The sequence below is a fragment of the Xiphias gladius genome, chromosome 17 (assembly GCF_016859285.1).
Source record: "Xiphias gladius isolate SHS-SW01 ecotype Sanya breed wild chromosome 17, ASM1685928v1, whole genome shotgun sequence".
Classification (NCBI taxonomy): domain Eukaryota; kingdom Metazoa; phylum Chordata; class Actinopteri; order Istiophoriformes; family Xiphiidae; genus Xiphias; species Xiphias gladius.
In genome coordinates, this window is record NC_053416.1 from 2,488,190 (window position 1) to 2,506,754 (window position 18,565).

Consider the following 18,565-nt stretch of genomic DNA (forward strand, 5'->3'; position numbering starts at 1 on the left):
GGGCATTGTAAAAATATGTATTTTGACATTATTTTGGACCACTATCAATTCATCATATGTATAAAAACACAACACATGCTGTTGTTTTTCACAGTACACTCAGACATTAGCAAGAAGAAAAGCCAAACAAAAATGCTCACTGATGAGGTGAGCGCCATGTCCCGAAGTAGTCCTTCACATTTTTGTGAGTGATCGCACTGTGCGCCATACAAAATATTGTAGTGAGTGGATTTGAACTGCAATTTTTCTCACCCCCCCCCAATAGCCATCTGACAATGTAACAGCGTTTGGCAGCTCACCAGAATTTTTGTTCGGTTGGACAGGTCACTTTCCCAGCGGCCACTGGACAACTGATTGACTTGCTGTAGCCGGTTGATTCCTCTCTCAATCTCATTCCTCTCGCATAATTATTTTATTCTCTGGCAGTTGACATTTTTCAGACCCCGGTGTTTTTGATCTCATCATCTGTGTCAGACATAATACTCGGCTGTTTGACAGTTTTTCTCCCCGGTTTATTTCTGCAGTAAGAAGGACTCTCGTTCTCACTCGTCGTGAATTCATTCCCTCTGTGGCAGCAGACCGTTTCACGGCAGCCTGCAGAAAGTCCCGCAGGTTAAACTGGACTAACCGAACACTTTTAAGGTTGATTAACTCTAAAAAACTCTCCATAGACGGACTCGAAAACACTCATTAGCCTAGCAGCATAATTAGGCTACAAATGACCCATAATGCAACACTCTGTAAAAGACCACAGTTACGCTGGTACTCTCTCCATTCAAAAAGAATATCTGTTGTGATGAACGAGCACATAATTGTCTAGTCCTGAACTATAGGACGACCCCCAGTTTTTTAAACCTATGTTTTAGATAAAAATTCTTCTATTAGGACCAAAATGGTGTCCTATCTCTCCAAAGCGGCATAGAACCCTTTTCGGTTCATTCTGCGTGGGCGCTGCACCTAAGTCTTCTAATGAACGGGAAAACCGTGCAAATGGGGAGCAAAGAAAGGATGGATGATTTTCAGCCATGCTTGTGAAAACCTCAGGTGTAGTACCTTTCCTTCAACAGAATCCGTGTTAGCCCCGGTGAACTGAATTTAACGCTTTGTTAGAGCAACATTTAGATACTTAATGAAATCAATACATGTTGTGAATGCAGGCGGAGTGGAAGCCCATGCAGTTTAACGTGTCCGGTGTGAGTCCCAACAGGACTGTGCTTTTTTCCCTCCACTGTAGGCTGTAGGCTTCGGGACTCGGATTCACGGTCTCACACTCGTCAGACTCGTTCAAACTCATCTCTCCCCTCTGAGTGTCGTCATTCACTCAGGGTCACGTTACCTGGTCAATGTTTGGCTGCTGTGGCTCATCAATACATGAGAGAAAAAAAAAAGAAAAAAAAAATTGCAAGCAAGTAATTTATACTTCCATTAAGGTGACAGAGGCAGTTTTGCGTTCATTTGGGAAATGCTGCGTGACACCGCTACAGGTCCCTCTCTGCTAACACACTGCTTACGCTGATGCTGATTTTTCCAGGACCGGCGTGACTTTCACTGTGAGCATTGTCATAGCTCTGCACAGCTCACATGTGGCTGTCCTTACAGCTGGCTAAGTGGAAACAGAAAACCCTGACATCAAAGCTCCACCGCTCTACCAACGTGTGTCTGTCTGAAATGAAAATAGCAGGGCTGTGTAGCCCTGTGTGTGTGTGACTTACTGGTTTGGACTGAATTTCTTTGGCATAGAGTGGTTGGAGGAACTCAGAGTCCCCCTCCAGTTTCAGGCCTTTCTCTGTTATCCTGAGGTTGCCCATGCCGTCCTGTGGGGAACAAGGAAACAGTCGCAGTTAGTTCATACTCTCTTAAGAGCAGGGATGTATCAGCAGCAGCACAACTTCCACACAGACACGTCGCCATCCATATGAATTCATGAAAATCAGTGATGTAAATGCAGTAACAACAACTCATAGGATTTGCATCTTTTCTGCATTGTGCTAGAACATGGTTATTATGACAGTTACCATGACATATAGTCCGATCACAGAAACACTGTGCACCAGAGCTTTTGATCTCATCTCATAGCCTTCTGCCAGGCATCGTGTGATCTAAGTAGGAAGCTTCGGCCACATTACAACAGGTGGCCACATATGAGGGGGAGGTTTTAACTGTCTTTGTTCAGTGATAGCTTCCTGTCACTCGGCCTCCCTGTCATGTGACCAACGTTTTATACTTGGTTTGCATGATGATTACAAAAGCTAGCAAGGGAACCTTGAGTGTTGAATATCTTATGATAGATCTGTGTTTCCAAGGGCAGGAATGAAACTCCACGCTCATGATAAATATGCTAAATTTCTTAAACCTATTCATCTACACTCACGAGCACTTTATCAGGAACACCACCCTAATACTGAGCAGTTCCTCCCTTTGCTCTGAAAACAGCCTCAGTTCTTCGTGGCCTGGATTCCACAACATGTTGGAAACTTCCCTCTGAGATTCTGCTCCGTGTCGACGTGACTGCATCGCATCATTTCTGCAGATTTGTCAGCTGCGCATTCACGCTGCCAGTCTCCTGTTCTACCAGGTCCTGAAGCTGTTCTACTGGATCCAGGTCTGGTGACCGGGGAGGCCACTGAAGGCCCCTGAACTCACTGTCATGTTCATGAAACCAGTTTGAGACGACTTTTGCTCTGTGACACAGTGCATTATGACGCTGAGAGAAGCCTTTGGAAGATGGTTAATTGTGGCCATAAAAGGATGCACTTGGTCAGCTCCAACCAGCCTGGCCGTTCTCCTCTGACCTCTCTCATCAACAAGGAGTTTCCGACCACAGAACTGCTTTTCACTGGGTGCTTTTATTTGTTTTTGGCTCTACTCTGAGTAAAAACTCCAGACACCGTTGTGTGTGAAAATCCCGGGAGATCAGCAGTTTCATTAATACTCAAAGCAGCCTGTCTGGCACCAACAATCATTTTTCGCCCATTCTGATGTTTGATGTGAACATTAACTGAAGCCCCCGGCCTGTATCTGCAGGTGTTCGTGATAAAGTGCTCGGTGAGCGTTCAGTCCCATGACAGGTAGCCGGTGCTTGTTGAACCGCTCTGGCTGCTTCTGGATCGGCGACGACGCTTGTGACCAGTTTTCCCAGCAACAGAATCTGCTGCATGAGCCGACGATGCCAAGGTGTCGAACGTAAACATCTAATTCGTGCTGTGGGAGTTTATCCAGACTGATTTATTAATCACTGAACCTTCTTTTGACACAGTTTACCTTAGAAGAGCATGCGTGCTCTTTTAGAGCGACGTCCTGTCAACGGTGACATAAAAATGACATGAAATATTAAAAAGAACAGGAGCAGTCATTTTTAGTGCAGAATAACAAGGCACTGGCTCAGTTGAAGCAGTCACAGGCATTTTTGAAAATGGTGTTTGGAGAGCTAATGGAGGTTCAGCTGAAGTGCAGCTTTATTTCTGTTTTCTTGATTTTTTTCTTCTATTTTTAAGACCATTATCAACATGAAGAATGAGTCAGTACAGTGTTTGTGTACTAGCCAAGACTCGTCGTTCTCTCTCCGTGTTTCCTGCCAATACGATGCAGAGCCTTGAACAGGAATTGCTGTCTGTGTCCAACACCTGCCATTTTATTTTCTGACACCTGCGGTTTGATGACAAACACCTGTTATTTATGTATGTGGCAAGATGGCCGTGTGGGGAAAAATTAAACTTATAATCACACACGCCCGTTGCTGCGAGCAAAGATGTTATTGTGTTACACGCTCACAGGTTACCAGGTCTAAACTCACAGACCATATTACACTCATTAATCTGCCTCCCTGGTTAATCAGCCGCCCTCATCTTCCAGTCTTTTTTAATGCAGTGATAATGGTTGACACATGACTGCAGCATTAGTGTCACGAACTGATTCACCGGCAAACATGGCAAACGCATTGCATACATAAACATAACCTCAAGACATTTTTTCATCGTGAAATACAAGAGAATATTATGTACAGAATTTGAAGATTGAACAATACACCGTATATTCAGTGTATCACAGCTGTCAGTGCAAACTTTGAGCTCAGAGACATCCTATCATGCTAATCATGTGGGCAATATTTCCATATAATAGAAGGAATTTTTCCCAATATTGTGCCCAAATGTTCAGTTTAATAGTCTGAGTTGAGACAAAATAACATTAATAATGTAGTTTTACTAAGTTTATACCTTAGAGATACTGTTCAGGGATCTACTAGGATGAGACGTGTAAAAAATGACTGGATGTGCAACAAACTTCATATCATCCAGCTATAGAGAAGTTAATTCACCTAACTGACCTAAATTTCATTTTCTGAGTCTTTATGGTAGGAACAACTTCATTATAACTCCATCAAGAAATAAATTAACAGTTCCGTACTTTGTCATTAGTCCTGTTTACTTTTTCAAACAGGGACCCGGATGATCATTTTAGTTTCTCTCCGTGGAAGCCGAGCTCATTTTAACACTGCTAAACACCAAATGCTTGCGCATGCTGTATTTGGTAAATGAAGTGAGTTATTTTAAGGTGACAGCAGACACTGAATATTATTTCATAAAACTGGGTAAATAAATTAGCGTAGCAGCAACCCAGGGCCTGTAAAAGAGAATCTGTGACAAGCCGGTCAAGCTGGACTGAACTTTTCAATCAGCAGCAAAGAGAGCAAAGCAGAAACGATCCCTTACCAAATACTGTGAGGGTTGTTGTCGTTTTCCCCCGTTATCTAATAAAAATAAGAGAATGCAGTGCAGCATCTCGTCAGTCAGTCAAAGCTATCGCAGCAGTGTTACCGATGCCTCCATTGTCTCAGTCCGTATACCAGTCTATATAACAGCACCGGACCAAAAGATATGAATCAGGGATGATAAGAGGAGATTTGACCAGAGGACACTGGCTTGGGGCCTGCATTGATTCACGAATGACTACAAGGCTGACGCTTCACTTTCAATCCAGTCATTGTACTGGATATAGTATATGAGCTCACCTGCTGGATTGTTTCAATGATAAGACGTCCGTGGGAAAGAAGAGTAAGAAAAAAAACTTGCTATCTGCTTATGTGATCTTCTCCTGCAAAGACTTTCTCGTTCTTCCGCCGTCTTTCGATCCCTGTGGTTCTGATGAGCAAACGGAAATCAAGACCCCTCGAAATCCCAACGTAACTGAGGATGGTTTTCGAGCCTCCTCCACGTTTTCTCCCCCCCGTTGTGTAAAACATATCAAAATTCGGGCACTGTTGTGGCAACGGGGGGGCTGAGCCCCGGGCGGGTTGCGATTGTGAATTATCCCCAGGCGGGAATCAGCAGGCCGGTCAGAGAAGGCCGGCAGACGTTATCTAAAGTCAATTTCCGGGATTTTGATGACGAAAAACCGATTGTGAGAAAGGAAACTTCTCTTGCCCTGCTTGGAGGTTCTCGGCAGAATATTCTTCAGTAAATGTCCTCATAGACGGATGGATTTCTATCAGAGGTTCCCAGGGATACATGTGGTCCCTCTTCATTGAAAGACTGTTTACGGTTTACACTCAGTGATTCCTCCCGCTGGCTATGTCATATCTTAGTCCGGAGAATCGCTGAGGATGCATAATAGCTGAAAAGCAATGTTGTGCCTCCATGCCTCTGTCCATATCTCTGCCTCTCCATTTCACACATTTTTCCCTGTGCATATAGGTCATAATACACACTTATAAAGAACCGAAGTTCAGAAATTCAGCTCATGTTGACTCTTAAAACTCAATCCTAAATTAGTTCTATTCCATAAAGAATAGCTGACAGCAGTACAAGGGTTATAATGTAATAATGAGAATCCATTAATCGAGATATTTAGGTTTTTTCACTTGTAGGAGCAATCTACTAACAGCTACAATGTGTGCCACCGTGGAGGTCCAGTGGAGAATGCACAATAGCTGTGTGAGGAAAAAGAAGAACTGCTGTGATGACGGTCAGGGACAGAAATGAAAACTTATTCAGGATGAATTGCTCGGGAGACACTTAAGAAAAGTCTGTGAAATGACGGTGTACGTTGAAGTGTTTGGCCAGTTTTTCAGTTTCTCCCTCTACCCGTGTTACAGTAACATACTCGTATCGGGTACCTACATAAATACTGACGCAATGAGCCGCACACAGTTGGTTTCCGAGGCAGCGGTAATAGTGCTAATGCAGTGCTAGTAGCCATAAAGGGAATCAGTGAGAGCTACTTTGGGGGTAAAGTGTGAAAATGCAGCGCATGAAATGCGACTGAGCAACTGAGGTTTAGTCTCAGCACCACAGAGACACCAGAGCTGTGCCTGAAATCACCACCTATTTACTAAATAATGAAATCTGTTAGCTGCCATTTTATCTTAGCGTCCAAACGAGTGTTTTCATTTATCCTCAACCATTCCACAATGGAACAAAAAAAATGTAACGCTGCGCATTTTACAGATGTGAGGACTACCGCTCTACCACTCACCTGTGTCCAAAAGTGTCCAAAATCCCAGTTTACTGTTTCCCCTAATATAAACTACTGAGAGTCTTTTGTACGGGGAGAAGTGAAGGAGTGAAGGAGGGAGTGATTTTTGGACACAGCCTTGTGTCCAGCTGTTTCAAGGCCCCAGAGAGAGACATTAGGAAAACTTGGTGTGTCTGCTTCAGCACCATGGACAGAGAGAGAGAGACACAAAGACAGATTGTGTCAACAACCTATTTTCTATATAGTGCACTACACCAATCCATCATTGAATTCTGAGTGTGAAATTTATGCTCTATATATATCGGCCGCAAATATTCCCACAACAGAATAGAAAAAATGTTTTTTTAAAAATCCTGTCTCCAGGATGTACACTACTCTCTGCCTCCGGCGGGAAGCGCTACACCTGTCAGTGATGGCACACAATGACGATGAATCTCGTCTCAGTCTCACACCTCAATTTACTGCCCACTATGGCGTAAACTACTGAGTGTCTGATGTATAGAGGCAGTGAATGAGTGAATGAGGGGGCGATTCTGCTCACGGCCTGCGTTTGAAGGAGTCGGCGCCAGAGACAGAGTAGGGTGAAGCAGACCGTTTGTCTCGGTTACCCCTCCGGCCGCCACATGCAGTAATGATCGGATCAGTGACAAAAAAAACAAACAAAAACAGATTCATTCCTATTTTGTCTTTATTCCAGGAAAATAAGTAACATTAAGTCTTTAAGTTACACAGAAAAACGTAACGTTTATACTGTGGTTCTTCGTGTTTTTGTGATTCTTTCTGATGAAATGGAAGGTACCGGGAGATCCAGCAACATGCAGCAAACGTTGGAAGGAGAGTACATTAATTAAGAATGCCAGATAATAGTAGTGGGTGCAAGCACACTATTCATTTCATTCAACCCAATCCAGCTGCAGCCGTTAATAAAATCACGATCTCATTGCAAAAACTGCAATTAGACTTGACTTAAAACACTGAGCACATCTGCTCTGCTTGCAGTGTCGTTTCTAGTCCAAATCTCTTCTTTTTACTCTCTGCTATGAGCATTGTGCTGCAGCCGGCACGGCGAAGCGAGGTGGGCAGCCATGAATTATTCACGACAGCTCTTACCCGGCCAGAGGCCTCTGAACACACAGGGGTGGCCCCTTACCTCTCTTTCACCCCTCGTCCTGGTCTCACTCTTGACCTCTTGCCACGTCTTGTTATTCTGACCTACAGTGGCAGGAACAAGTTTGGGCCCCCGTTTTCAAAATTTCTGTTACTGTGATTAGTTCAGTGAGTAAAATATTAATTGATTTCCAGAAGCCATAAATTTAAAGATGACACATCTCTTTAATATTTCAAGCAAGTTAACTTTATTATTTCTATCTCAAAATAACAAAAAAGTAAAAGGGCCTGAGACAAAAGTTTGGGCACCCTGCATGGTCAGTACTTAGTAACAGTCCCTTTGGCTTGTAAACACTCTTTGTAGCAGCCAAGACTCTTTCAGTTCTTGTTTGGGGGATTTGCCGCCATTGTTCCTGCAAAAGGCTTCTAGTTCTGTGAGATCCTTAGGCTGCTTTGCATGCACTGCTCTTAGAGGTCGATCCACAGATTTTCAATGCCATTTGGTGGGGGGACTATGAGGGCCATGGCAAAACCTTCCATTGTGGATTTTGAGGTGTGTTTAGGATCACTATCCTGTTGTAGAAGCCACCCTCCTTTCATCTTAAGCTTTTTTTTTTTTTACAGAAGTGTGATGTTTGCTCCCAGAATTTGCTGGTATTCAATTGAAGCCATTCTTCCCCTCTAGCAGTGGAATGTTCCCTCTGCTACTGGCTGCAACACAAGCCCACAGCATGATCGATCCACCCATATTCTTAACAGTTGGACAGGTGCGCTTATCATGAAATTCTGCACCATTTTTTTTCCCAAACATATCTTTGCTCATTTTGGTCAAAAAGTTCTATTTTGAGTTTCAGTCCGCAGGACTTGTTTCCAAATTGCCTCAGGCTTGTTTAGATGTTCCTTTGCATTTTGGATTTTGTGGTGAGGAAACAGGAAAGGTTCTCTTCTGACAACTCTTCCATAAAGGTCATATTTGTGCAAGTGTCGCTGCACAGTAGAACAGTGCACCACCACTCCAGAGTCCACTAAATCTTACTGAGGGTCTTTTGCAGTCAAACATGGGTTTTGATTTGCCTTTCTAACAATCCTGCAAGCAGTTTTCTCTGAAAGTTTTCTCGGTCTTCCAGACCTCAACTTGACCTCCACCGTTCCTGTTAACTGGCATTTTTTTTAAATTACATTATGAACTGAGGAAACGATTACGTGAAAATGCTTTCTCCTGTTTTGTGGGCATTAGTTATTTTAATTTTCAGATTGCTAGGCAGCTGCTTGGAGGAGGCCGTGGCTGCTGATTGTTGGGACAAAGTTTAAGGAGTCTGATTATTATAAAGCTTTGGAATTTGCATCACTTGGCCTTTCCTAACGATGGCTGTGAACAAGCCTGGCCCTAACAAGCTTATTAGGTCTGACAGCATTGAAAAACAGTAGGTGAAGAAGTAATTTCACAGTGAAAAAACAGATGAGATCTCTCTCCCCTAGCATATTTAGAGAGGGCGCAGGTCAAATAAGCTACTAGTAAAAATTTAAAGAAGTATGACAAAAAGAAGAAAGTTAAAAAGTGCATTTCATTAAGTCAAAAGGTTTGTGAAGCAGCTTTGTGTTGACGCAGCACTTAAAAACAGCTGTAACTACTTTTTAAAACTAATGGCCACATTCATGCTCCTGAGTGGATGAATGCTTTTGATTTTGGACAATGCACATTTTTTCTACCACCATTCTCAAGATAAAGTGTCAACTTCGGACACAGCATACGGTGACATACAGTACAGTGTGTCATACTCTAACTGATAGATTACATATTTTCTGGGTGCTGCTCATGCTCCAAAAGTGTGCAATCCAACCATCCATCCATCCATCCATCCATCCCATCATCCATCCATCCATCCATCAATCCATCCATTAATCCCATCATCCATCCATCCATCCATCCATCCCATCATCCATCCATCCATCCATCCATCCCCATCCATCCATCCATCCATCCATCCCATCATCCATTCATCCATCCATCCATCCCATCCAGCTTAGTTTGTCTTGACAGTTGTCTAGCAACAGTGTTCTCGTGACATAAAACACTCGAAAGCCAGACATATATCTTGAACTTGACTTCCTATGTCGAAAATATGATCTTGCAACGTAAAGTTCAGTGCAGTATCAATGAAGTTTTGCTCAGTCGTTGAACTGTCAAAGATGACTGCAGCCTCTGCAGTTGTTAGCAGGGCCTGACTCTTTGAATCGTTCTCTCCCTTTGCTTGTCTGAAGTTGTGAGAGATTTGGACATAATTCAGCGCATATACACCTGAGTTTCTCTCTCTCCCTCCTTAATCCCTTTCTTCCTCTCTCAGCCCCGACCTCCCCTCTCCACAGTATTTGCTACACCAAGGACTAAACTGATCTACACTGAACCCAGCGTTGCCTCCACCGTCACCACTCTGTTAACTTGAAAGTTATTGAGAATTTATTGTGTTTGTGTAAGTTTTTGTGTGTACTTGAGCTTTGTGTGCGCTTCTTAGACTGATTGTGTATGCAGTCTCAGTGCGTGTTTGCTAGATATATGTGTGTGACTGGCGGCTCTGTTTACCTGGCTGTTTGTGTGTGTACGAGCAAAGGAGAAAACGTCTGTCTTGTAAATAACATTTGTGCCTTCAGTTCCTTCTGTTATTTTCCAGATTTATGTGGCCCGGCTGTGTGTGCTACAGCAGAGACACAGGGGGTCGGCAGCCAGGAGTGGGAGGAGGAGCGGTGAAGAGCAGTGGCAAATATAAGGGCTGACATAACACTGGATCTTTGAATCGACCCGCTCATATCTGTCCTCTTATCTGTATCCACCCCGTTTCTCTATCTATACCATCTCTCTCTGCCTGTTGTCTCCCTCCGTGTCTCTTTCTGAAGCCGACACCTTCGGAGAGCTGGGAGTCGCTGCTGTCAATGATGTGGTGCTCTTGGCCCATTATTAAGCGTCTGCATCGATATGCATCAAGCAGCCACCTGAGGCTAAAGCAAATATAGATGTCTTGATGCTCTGTGGAAGATATTACAAGGAGTCAGGCTTTAGCATACCCGACACCTAATCATAATTCTGCATGGTTAAAGGTAAATATATGTTTGGATACTCCCACACAGTACAAGTTATTCTGGGACCAGGTGTTAAGTGTTTGGACAGTTTCCTCCAAGAATGTGAAAAGTACCACAAACTGCGGATTGTGCCCACGATATAAGGCACGTTGCCAAAGGCTGTTTGAACAGTGTTAACGGGGGATGGATCTTTTCTGTAACAATTCTGTTTTGATAACTTTTTTTGTCTCTAATAGCTTGTGGAGCTTGTAGCTTGTTGTTGTAAACAAACAACACAAGTGAATAACACTGGGAGACAGTACATACATACATACATAAATTATGTGGTTATGTTTAGGTATTAGCTTAGAGATAGTTATGTTTAATGTTTGATGATGTTAAAACCAGCATAAGAACATCAAAGAGCCTCCCTACTATGCCTCTGGATTGGCTTGGTTGGTTAGGTTTAGGCATGGGGAGTGGTGAGATGTTTAGGCTGGAAGAAAATGCCATGGTCAGAGCCAGCCAGAGGCAGGTTAGGGGTGGGTCTTCGCCTACGTCGGTTGGGAAAAAATAGTAACACACGCTGCCCCAAATCAGAAGCTGTATCTGCAGGACCCACCGTCATGCATTGAATCCTTCCGAGGGACTGAGGCCCAGCCTGAACCCGACTCTCCCTCCCAGAAGAGATAAGCTTACAGAGACCAAAACTATTGACGTGTTCAAATTTATCTTCTAAATGTTGCTCCCAAAAGACCAACAAAGTGTAAGTGTCAGTGATAAACTGGTACAAGTTTCACTTTATGAGTTGAGTTACAGCATTTCACTTCCAAATATGATGAGAACCTGGTAAACAATGTACCAGGTTAACGGTAAACACGATCTATTCATAGTGATTCATGTCCAAAGTGAAGACCAAACGGCGGAGTTTCAGCTTTGATTAAAGTATTTATATCCTGCTGTGGCTTTCATTAACAAAATCTATGGTCACTAGTGACTCTCTAGTTTAGATGATTTTTAATGTTTTTAGTGTAGGAACAAAAACATAGAAGTCACTATGTTTTTATTCCTACACTAAAAACAAATGTTTCCTTTGGGTATAACAAAAGTTGATCAGTCGAGTGATCCAAATGGATAACCGAATGCTCCATTCAAGCCACTGACTGACTCCCTCCAACGGGCGCATCCCATTGATGTCACCTGGACGCACTGAGATGAAGGGGCTAAAAGCAACATAGCCTGCAAATCCCAGTATCCCCAGAATGACACTGTGTCCAAAACCAACACTCAGTGCCAGCTCAGGATGCAGTATTTCCTTTATGTGGTGGGGCGGAAAGTTAAGGGTGTGGAGGTCGGAGTGGTGAATGGGTTAGTAGTGACACTGACCAGAGTTGGCATCAATTCACAGACCTGCAATTAACGTTTGCCTTTTGATTAACCGTAACACTGACCGATTGTTTCAGTTGCACAATCCTAAACATACTTTAGCCATTGTTTGTTTGCCATAAGCACAGTCTTTCCCTACCCATAACCACAGTAGTTGCCACGAGCAAATATTTTTAAAATTGGACATATATGTATACATGTTATACATGTATAAAGTATCAAAATGACAACATGTTGCGACTGCACCAATTTTCAACCAGGATTGTCTCGTTATACTACAAAAAAATATTCCTTCATCAGATTAATAAGAAAGATGCTGTATTCAAATAGCATTCTGCACACATGCCTTCAAAGACTCGACTGACCCAGAATTGATTGTGGGACACTGAAGGCTGCATTTGAAGGAGCCTTTGAAACAGGACTTCAGACAATCTAGCCCCTGAACTGGGAAACAGTGAGAGACAAAACAAAGGCTTTCATGAATTCGTTTCACTCTGGGTGAGGAGTGAAAATGGTAGAATGCCTCAAAATCTTAACCATAGGTTGCTGGGAACTTTAAATCTCCACCACAAGATGCCAAAACCCATCTCCACAGGCTACTGTGTGCCACATGCTACAACCGTCTTTGTTGGGGGATTCAATTTGTACTTCCATGGCAGAGTCAGATACCATGACAACATTATAATCAGAAAATAGGAATTGTAGATAATGTAGATTGGCGGATTACCACATTAAATTACAGCCAGTGTAAATCTCACCCTCCAGGCAACTTAAACATTTCAACTCCTTCCAGCACATGTCAGCAAATAATGACAAGTGGCTCGGAGGTAAAATCAAGCTGTATGTCTGCTACAGGTGCAGGTACAACACATGACAAGAGAGGAGAAGCTGTTCTCTCATTTATTCTCTCATTTACCAGCAAAACCTGTGTTAGCGTTCCAAATGCAAATGAACACATGAAAGAATGCTCCGGCCACCTGCAAGCCTACCGGCAAAAAGCACTCAGAGAGTAAAACGAAGCGCCATCGAGCGGCATCAATGCGTCTCTTGCAATCTATTCTCTCTCCAATCCTGCAACACTGAATGCTCTTTCAATTAGCCTCCGTTGGCCCTGTGCGGCTGCCAGGCACCAAAATGGCCGAACTCCAAACTAATACATTTTTCAATTGATCTTTTTGATAACAACAACAACAACAACAACAGAAAAAGTTTTCCCTTCTGTCCCACAACTTGAGCAAAGCAGCACCTGGAGCGGCAACTTTGAGAGGCCGCTCTCTTTCTCTCGTTCCACAGGTGATAGCTGCAACGTCATGTAGCAACACCCTGTGATGGCTATCAGTGGAATTGGCTTTGAGATTGCTCTGCACAGCGAACCCCTGCTTCTCTGATTGAGGCCCTCGATTCAGCACCGCATCATCCATCAATGGGATGGGATAGTAGACGGGGGAAGGGGGTTTGGAGGAGTGAGAACCTGAGAATGAAAGATGAAAGAAATGAGAGCAGGATGGAGTATTGATAAAGTCAGGGAGAGATAAGACTGGGCAAAATAGATAGATACACAGAGAGCAAGATAAGAGTAAGGAGAAAATGAAACAGACGAAGTTCTGAAGCGCAAATGAAGCGAAAGATGCCGAATTCAAGTGGAGCCAGGAGAGGGGGACAGAAGAGGAAAGTAATTAGGACAGGAAGGAGATTCGGAAGAAAACATTACAAGGAGCGATGAAAAAATAAGTCTGAGGGTCTAAATTAGAAGCTAAGAAAGAGAGAGGGGACAAGTAGTAAGAGAGAGTTCATGTCCACTCTAATGTGGATGAACTTTAAAAAGCCATCCTTTTCTCTGTGTTTGGGTATAACATCCACTTTAAGCCAACCTCTCTCAAAACCCTCAACTGCTCCAAAAAGCTCTCCAAGGTATAATTTAGAAAATGCTGGCATAATATCACAGTGTGGAAGGAGAGGACAGATCTTTTTAAATTCACTTTAGTTTCCTCTGTTAACTCTTGTTTTTTTATGTACGGTGTCTTCAGAAAGTATTCAGAGCCCTTCAATTTTTCCACACTTGTGTTGTAGATTTAACTTTAAATGGATAAAATTGGCACTTACCCTCAATAACCCATAATGACAAAGTGAAAGTCTTTTTCAAATTTGTTAAAAGTCAAAAACTGAAATCTCTCCTTGACAAAAGTATTCAGACCCTTAATTCAGTACTTTGTAGAAGCCCCTTTGGCAGCGGTTACAGCCTCGATTCTCCTTGACTAAGTCACAACTGAATTCGGGCGGTTAATCCCCTTCGTCCTGCCAGATCCTCACGAGCTCCGTCAGATTGGACGGGAAGCGTCTGGGAACTGCCATCTTCAGGTTTTTCCACAGATGTTGTATGGGTTTTAAGTCTGGGCTTTGGCTGGGCCACTCAAGGACAGTCAGAGACTTGTCCTGAAGACACTCCAGCATCCTGGCTGTATCCTTCGGGCAACTGCAGAGCCTGTCTCCTTGACTGCAAACCACCTACTACCCCCACGAACCTGCTCAACACCCACTGCTTCAATTATTATGATTATGATTATGATTATGATTATTATATTATTATATTATTCTCCCTCTCTCTCTCTCTCAACCCAGCCGGTCGGGGCAGACGCCCCCCCCACCATTAGCCGGGTTCTGTTCAAGGTTTCTACCTGTTAAAAGGGAGTTCTTCCTCGCCGCTGTCGCCAAGTGCTTGCTCATGTGGGCGTGTTGGGTCTCTGTAAATATAACTATAAAGAGTCCGGTCTAGACCTGCTCTACATGAAAAGCGCCCTGAGATAATCCCTGTTATCATTCGGGGCTGTATTAGTAAAATTGAATTGAACAACTGAACTGTCGTGCTGAAAGGTGAACTATCAACCAAGTCACAGGTCATGTTCACTCTGGAGTGCGTCATCTTCAGGAACCTCTCTGTATTTGGTTGCATTCATCCTTCCCTGATTTCTGACCAGTGTCCCAGTCCCTGCCACCAAGAAGCACCCCCATAGCATGATGCTGCCATCACGATAAATCAAAAAGACAAATGGGGTCCAGGTCTTCATGTATCACCTGAAATGTTACTATTTACATGGGAAATATTCAGCTCAGTATGAAACGTTGAAATTGAACAAATGAAAAATACCACTGAACATAATCAGAGGTTTTGCATACTTGCCATATATATGTATATATATATATAAGCCACAATGGCATTTTGTGCTAATTAACAAATGGTATCGTGCTAACACTCTAAGATGGTGAACATGGTAAAAGCAGCATTTTCATTGTAAATACTGTATGTTAGCATGTTGACGTTAGCATTTTGGCATTTTCTGCAGACTCATAGTCTTGTTGACTTTCATATTAGATATGTTCACTTTCAAACTAATGTAGGAATGATGTGTCTTTTGGTTGCCAGGAATCCACATACCGGAAACTCTACAACGTGAACTTCCTGATGATGTGGGACTCCTTCTGACAGTCACTGGGGCAGTACTCCGCTGCTGTGCAGTCACCATACAGACCTCCGGCATTGTTTGGCAGCAACTCAATTCTCATGACCTGAGACTCGACTGCGTATTTAGTGAAAGTTACGGTTTTCCCACATTAGCCATCAAACAATCATCTTCTTACATAGAGTGTCAAAGCACACAAATGTAAACTTTTAAACTATAAACAAAAAAACTATTATAAACATATTACTATAATGTTATATGTCCTGGTGATGAGATCAAATGACTGGGTTCTGTTGTCTGTCTTTCCTCATTCTGTACTTAGGAAAGAGTCAGTTATGGCTCAGAATGTTTTATTTACCCTGAATAAGATGATCAAGGACAATAACAGGAGCAGGTTACAGTGTTGTGAGTCTTTTCAGAGTCTCTATCTGTGCTCCCTGCGCTTGCGGCTGCCTGGCGTCAGTGTCACAGGTCGATAGATTTCCTATTAACTTCATCTTCATCTGGTAAAGACGCCGTGGCCCTCGGAGGCCGATGGCAGCACAGGATCAAGGTCTTCACGCAGGCAGCGACTGACACGTGAATACGAAAGCCTGTGGGCTCACTGTGCTGGATAAGAGACACAGCGACAAGTGTGGATTGTGCATGAGGTTTGAAATGTCGGTGGTCTGTAAACGGCTGCAAGAGAAGACTGGCTAATCTAAAACAACCCGACATGCTGCAAGTGAACACATAGCAGCGCGACGAGCAGTTGTTATTGACCTGATCAGTCTGTGATGGTTCGAATGATACAGTATGATAGATAGATAGATAGATAGATAGATAGATAGAGATCGATCGAGCTTGCAGTCCAAAAAGTCAACATCTTATTATTATCCTATTATTTAAATTACTTATTTTCTTTATTCTCGTGCAGTGACCAACCTTATTCTGCTTTGTTTTAAAATTCTTACAATTCATTTTTTTTCAAAATGCTTAAAATGGAAAGATGCTGAATTGCACTAAGGCATCTTGAGACACTGATGTGTTGACTTGTTTTGAGAACAGGCTTTTGGGGCACAGTAAAAGACAAAAAAAATCCCCCCTTTGCACAGCAAATACCAACATTGGTTGAATCCAGATTACTTTGAACGGGGTGTTTAGTCGTTGGTTTAGCTTGTGAAAATTCTAAACTTGGTTCCAAATCCATGTCCTACAACCGAATAACCAAGCGAGGGCCAGCAGCACAGTGTCCTCAATTTCTTACACTTCTCACCTTCAAACACTGTGGGGACATGCAGTACCCATAAAGACAGACGTACGATATCCAACACACACGCACACATGCACACACACACACACACACACACCGAACACACACACACACGTACACACGCACACACACGTCCACACACACACACACACGCACACACACACACACACACAGTTATGAATAAATTGTGACAGCAGTCAAAGTGGTGCAATCATCTCTGGATTATTAAGTAATTACTGTGGGCTCAATGGAAGTGGCTATTGTTTTATGGTTCTTGGAGCAGCCTTATGATGAAACAAGGTTAGTCACTGTGACAGCCACGTCTGGCCACAGCAGCATTCGGCTCAGCATGTGTGCTGCGGCAATACCGCCAGACCCCCGCTGCAACTGCAAGAGAAGCTGTTGGTCAGAGGTGGAAGTCTTTTTCTCGAGTAAAAGGAAAACCACAATGGAAAAATACTTAAGGGAAAGTAAAAATTCTGCAATCAAAATTGCACTTAGTATTTTACAGCTAAGTATTAGCAGGAAATTGTGCTTAAAAATGCATCGATGTATTAACATATCATGTTATGGAGTTTTAATGGTAAGATAAGATAATTGAGATAATTCTTTTTAAGTTTGCTTTTAGACTGGCTTTCCTTTAAGTTGAGTGTTGTGAGAGAGCTGACAGGGTCGAGAACAACCTGCATGATTTGTTTTTTTTGTGTTTGTTGTATGAAAGCCCTTTAGAACAAGTTTCAAACCCTATTTATATCCTGTAAGCATACGGATGTAAGCACTTTTCCTGCATTTCATGGAGGAGATGATCAAGTTCATTGTCATAACAACCACACGGTTCATTTCAATTTTACAGCACAGAAGCGACCTCAAACTCGCAGTTTCAGAAAAGTGTGCAGGTGTCCACTTTGGATGAATCTGTTAACACAATCGCAGGAGCACAAAGCCTAACCTTCCCCACACCTCCGTGGAAGTCCCCTAGGCTGAAGTAAAAGTGCCACTGCAGTGTCAACACAGCTCTCCCATTGATCTACGTCCCCTCCCCACTCCTTTCCCCTTTTCTTTCTCTGGAGGAGACGTTATAAATGAGGTCTTTGTGCTGCGCCCGGAGCTCCAGACGCCATCGAAGAGGTCTTCAATAAAGATGCTGCCCTCCCCTGCACCATGCAGGAATTTACGACGTAAAAACTTTCACTGAATCTCAGGGCTCCTCAGATTGAATGGCCTCGTCTTCAAGGCTCTCGCGCCATCCAAGGAACGCCGATGCCTGGAAGGTCTCAGTACATTGACGCAGGTGGTGGGAGGGACGGGGACAGACAGACAAAGTCAGAGACAAGAGGAGCCCACCGGCATTTAGTTTTACATTTATACTGACTTTTCCTGGAGGCGTAAAAAGTCTCGCTTGTAAGCGTTAAATGGCTCAAGAGCATCCTGGTTAAAGCACATACCGCATGACCGCCACATTTTGATTCCAGCCGAGAAACTGTGCTGCACGCCATAGCCCCCCCCCCCAACTGGTCAGCAGCCAAACTCCCAGTTCCATTGTCCGTTTGGTTAAAAAAAAAAAAGTTAATGGTCATAGAAATTTAAAATATACGTACAGAAAGACTTTTATTTACTTGTGCGTGACTGAAATCTTTCTGGTGCATGGTGCTGATCGAGTGTAGGACAAATCGCTATTGTAGCGGTTCAGATCTGATTACAGATCCTACTGCACGGCCCTAGGGACAAACAGCTTCAAACCACTGTTGAAAAATCTTGTTTACGATGTGACAACACTATGTTGAAGGTTAGGGAAACACTGGGGCCTTTGTCGTCATGGCGACAATAATAACCTCTT

The 18,565-nt window shown here is 43.2% G+C and overlaps 1 protein-coding gene across 3 annotated transcripts in view; it reads right to left on the bottom strand.

The window, feature by feature from the left end:
* sgcd (sarcoglycan, delta (dystrophin-associated glycoprotein)) overlaps positions 1-18,565 on the bottom strand; it is a 334,653-nt gene that overhangs the window by 75,881 nt on the left and 240,207 nt on the right. For all 3 annotated transcript variants that reach the window (XM_040150168.1, XM_040150169.1, XM_040150166.1), the window contains one exon: positions 1,713-1,814. In XM_040150168.1, the coding sequence (XP_040006102.1) occupies positions 1,713-1,814 (102 nt within the window). The remainder of the gene's footprint in view (positions 1-1,712; positions 1,815-18,565) is intronic.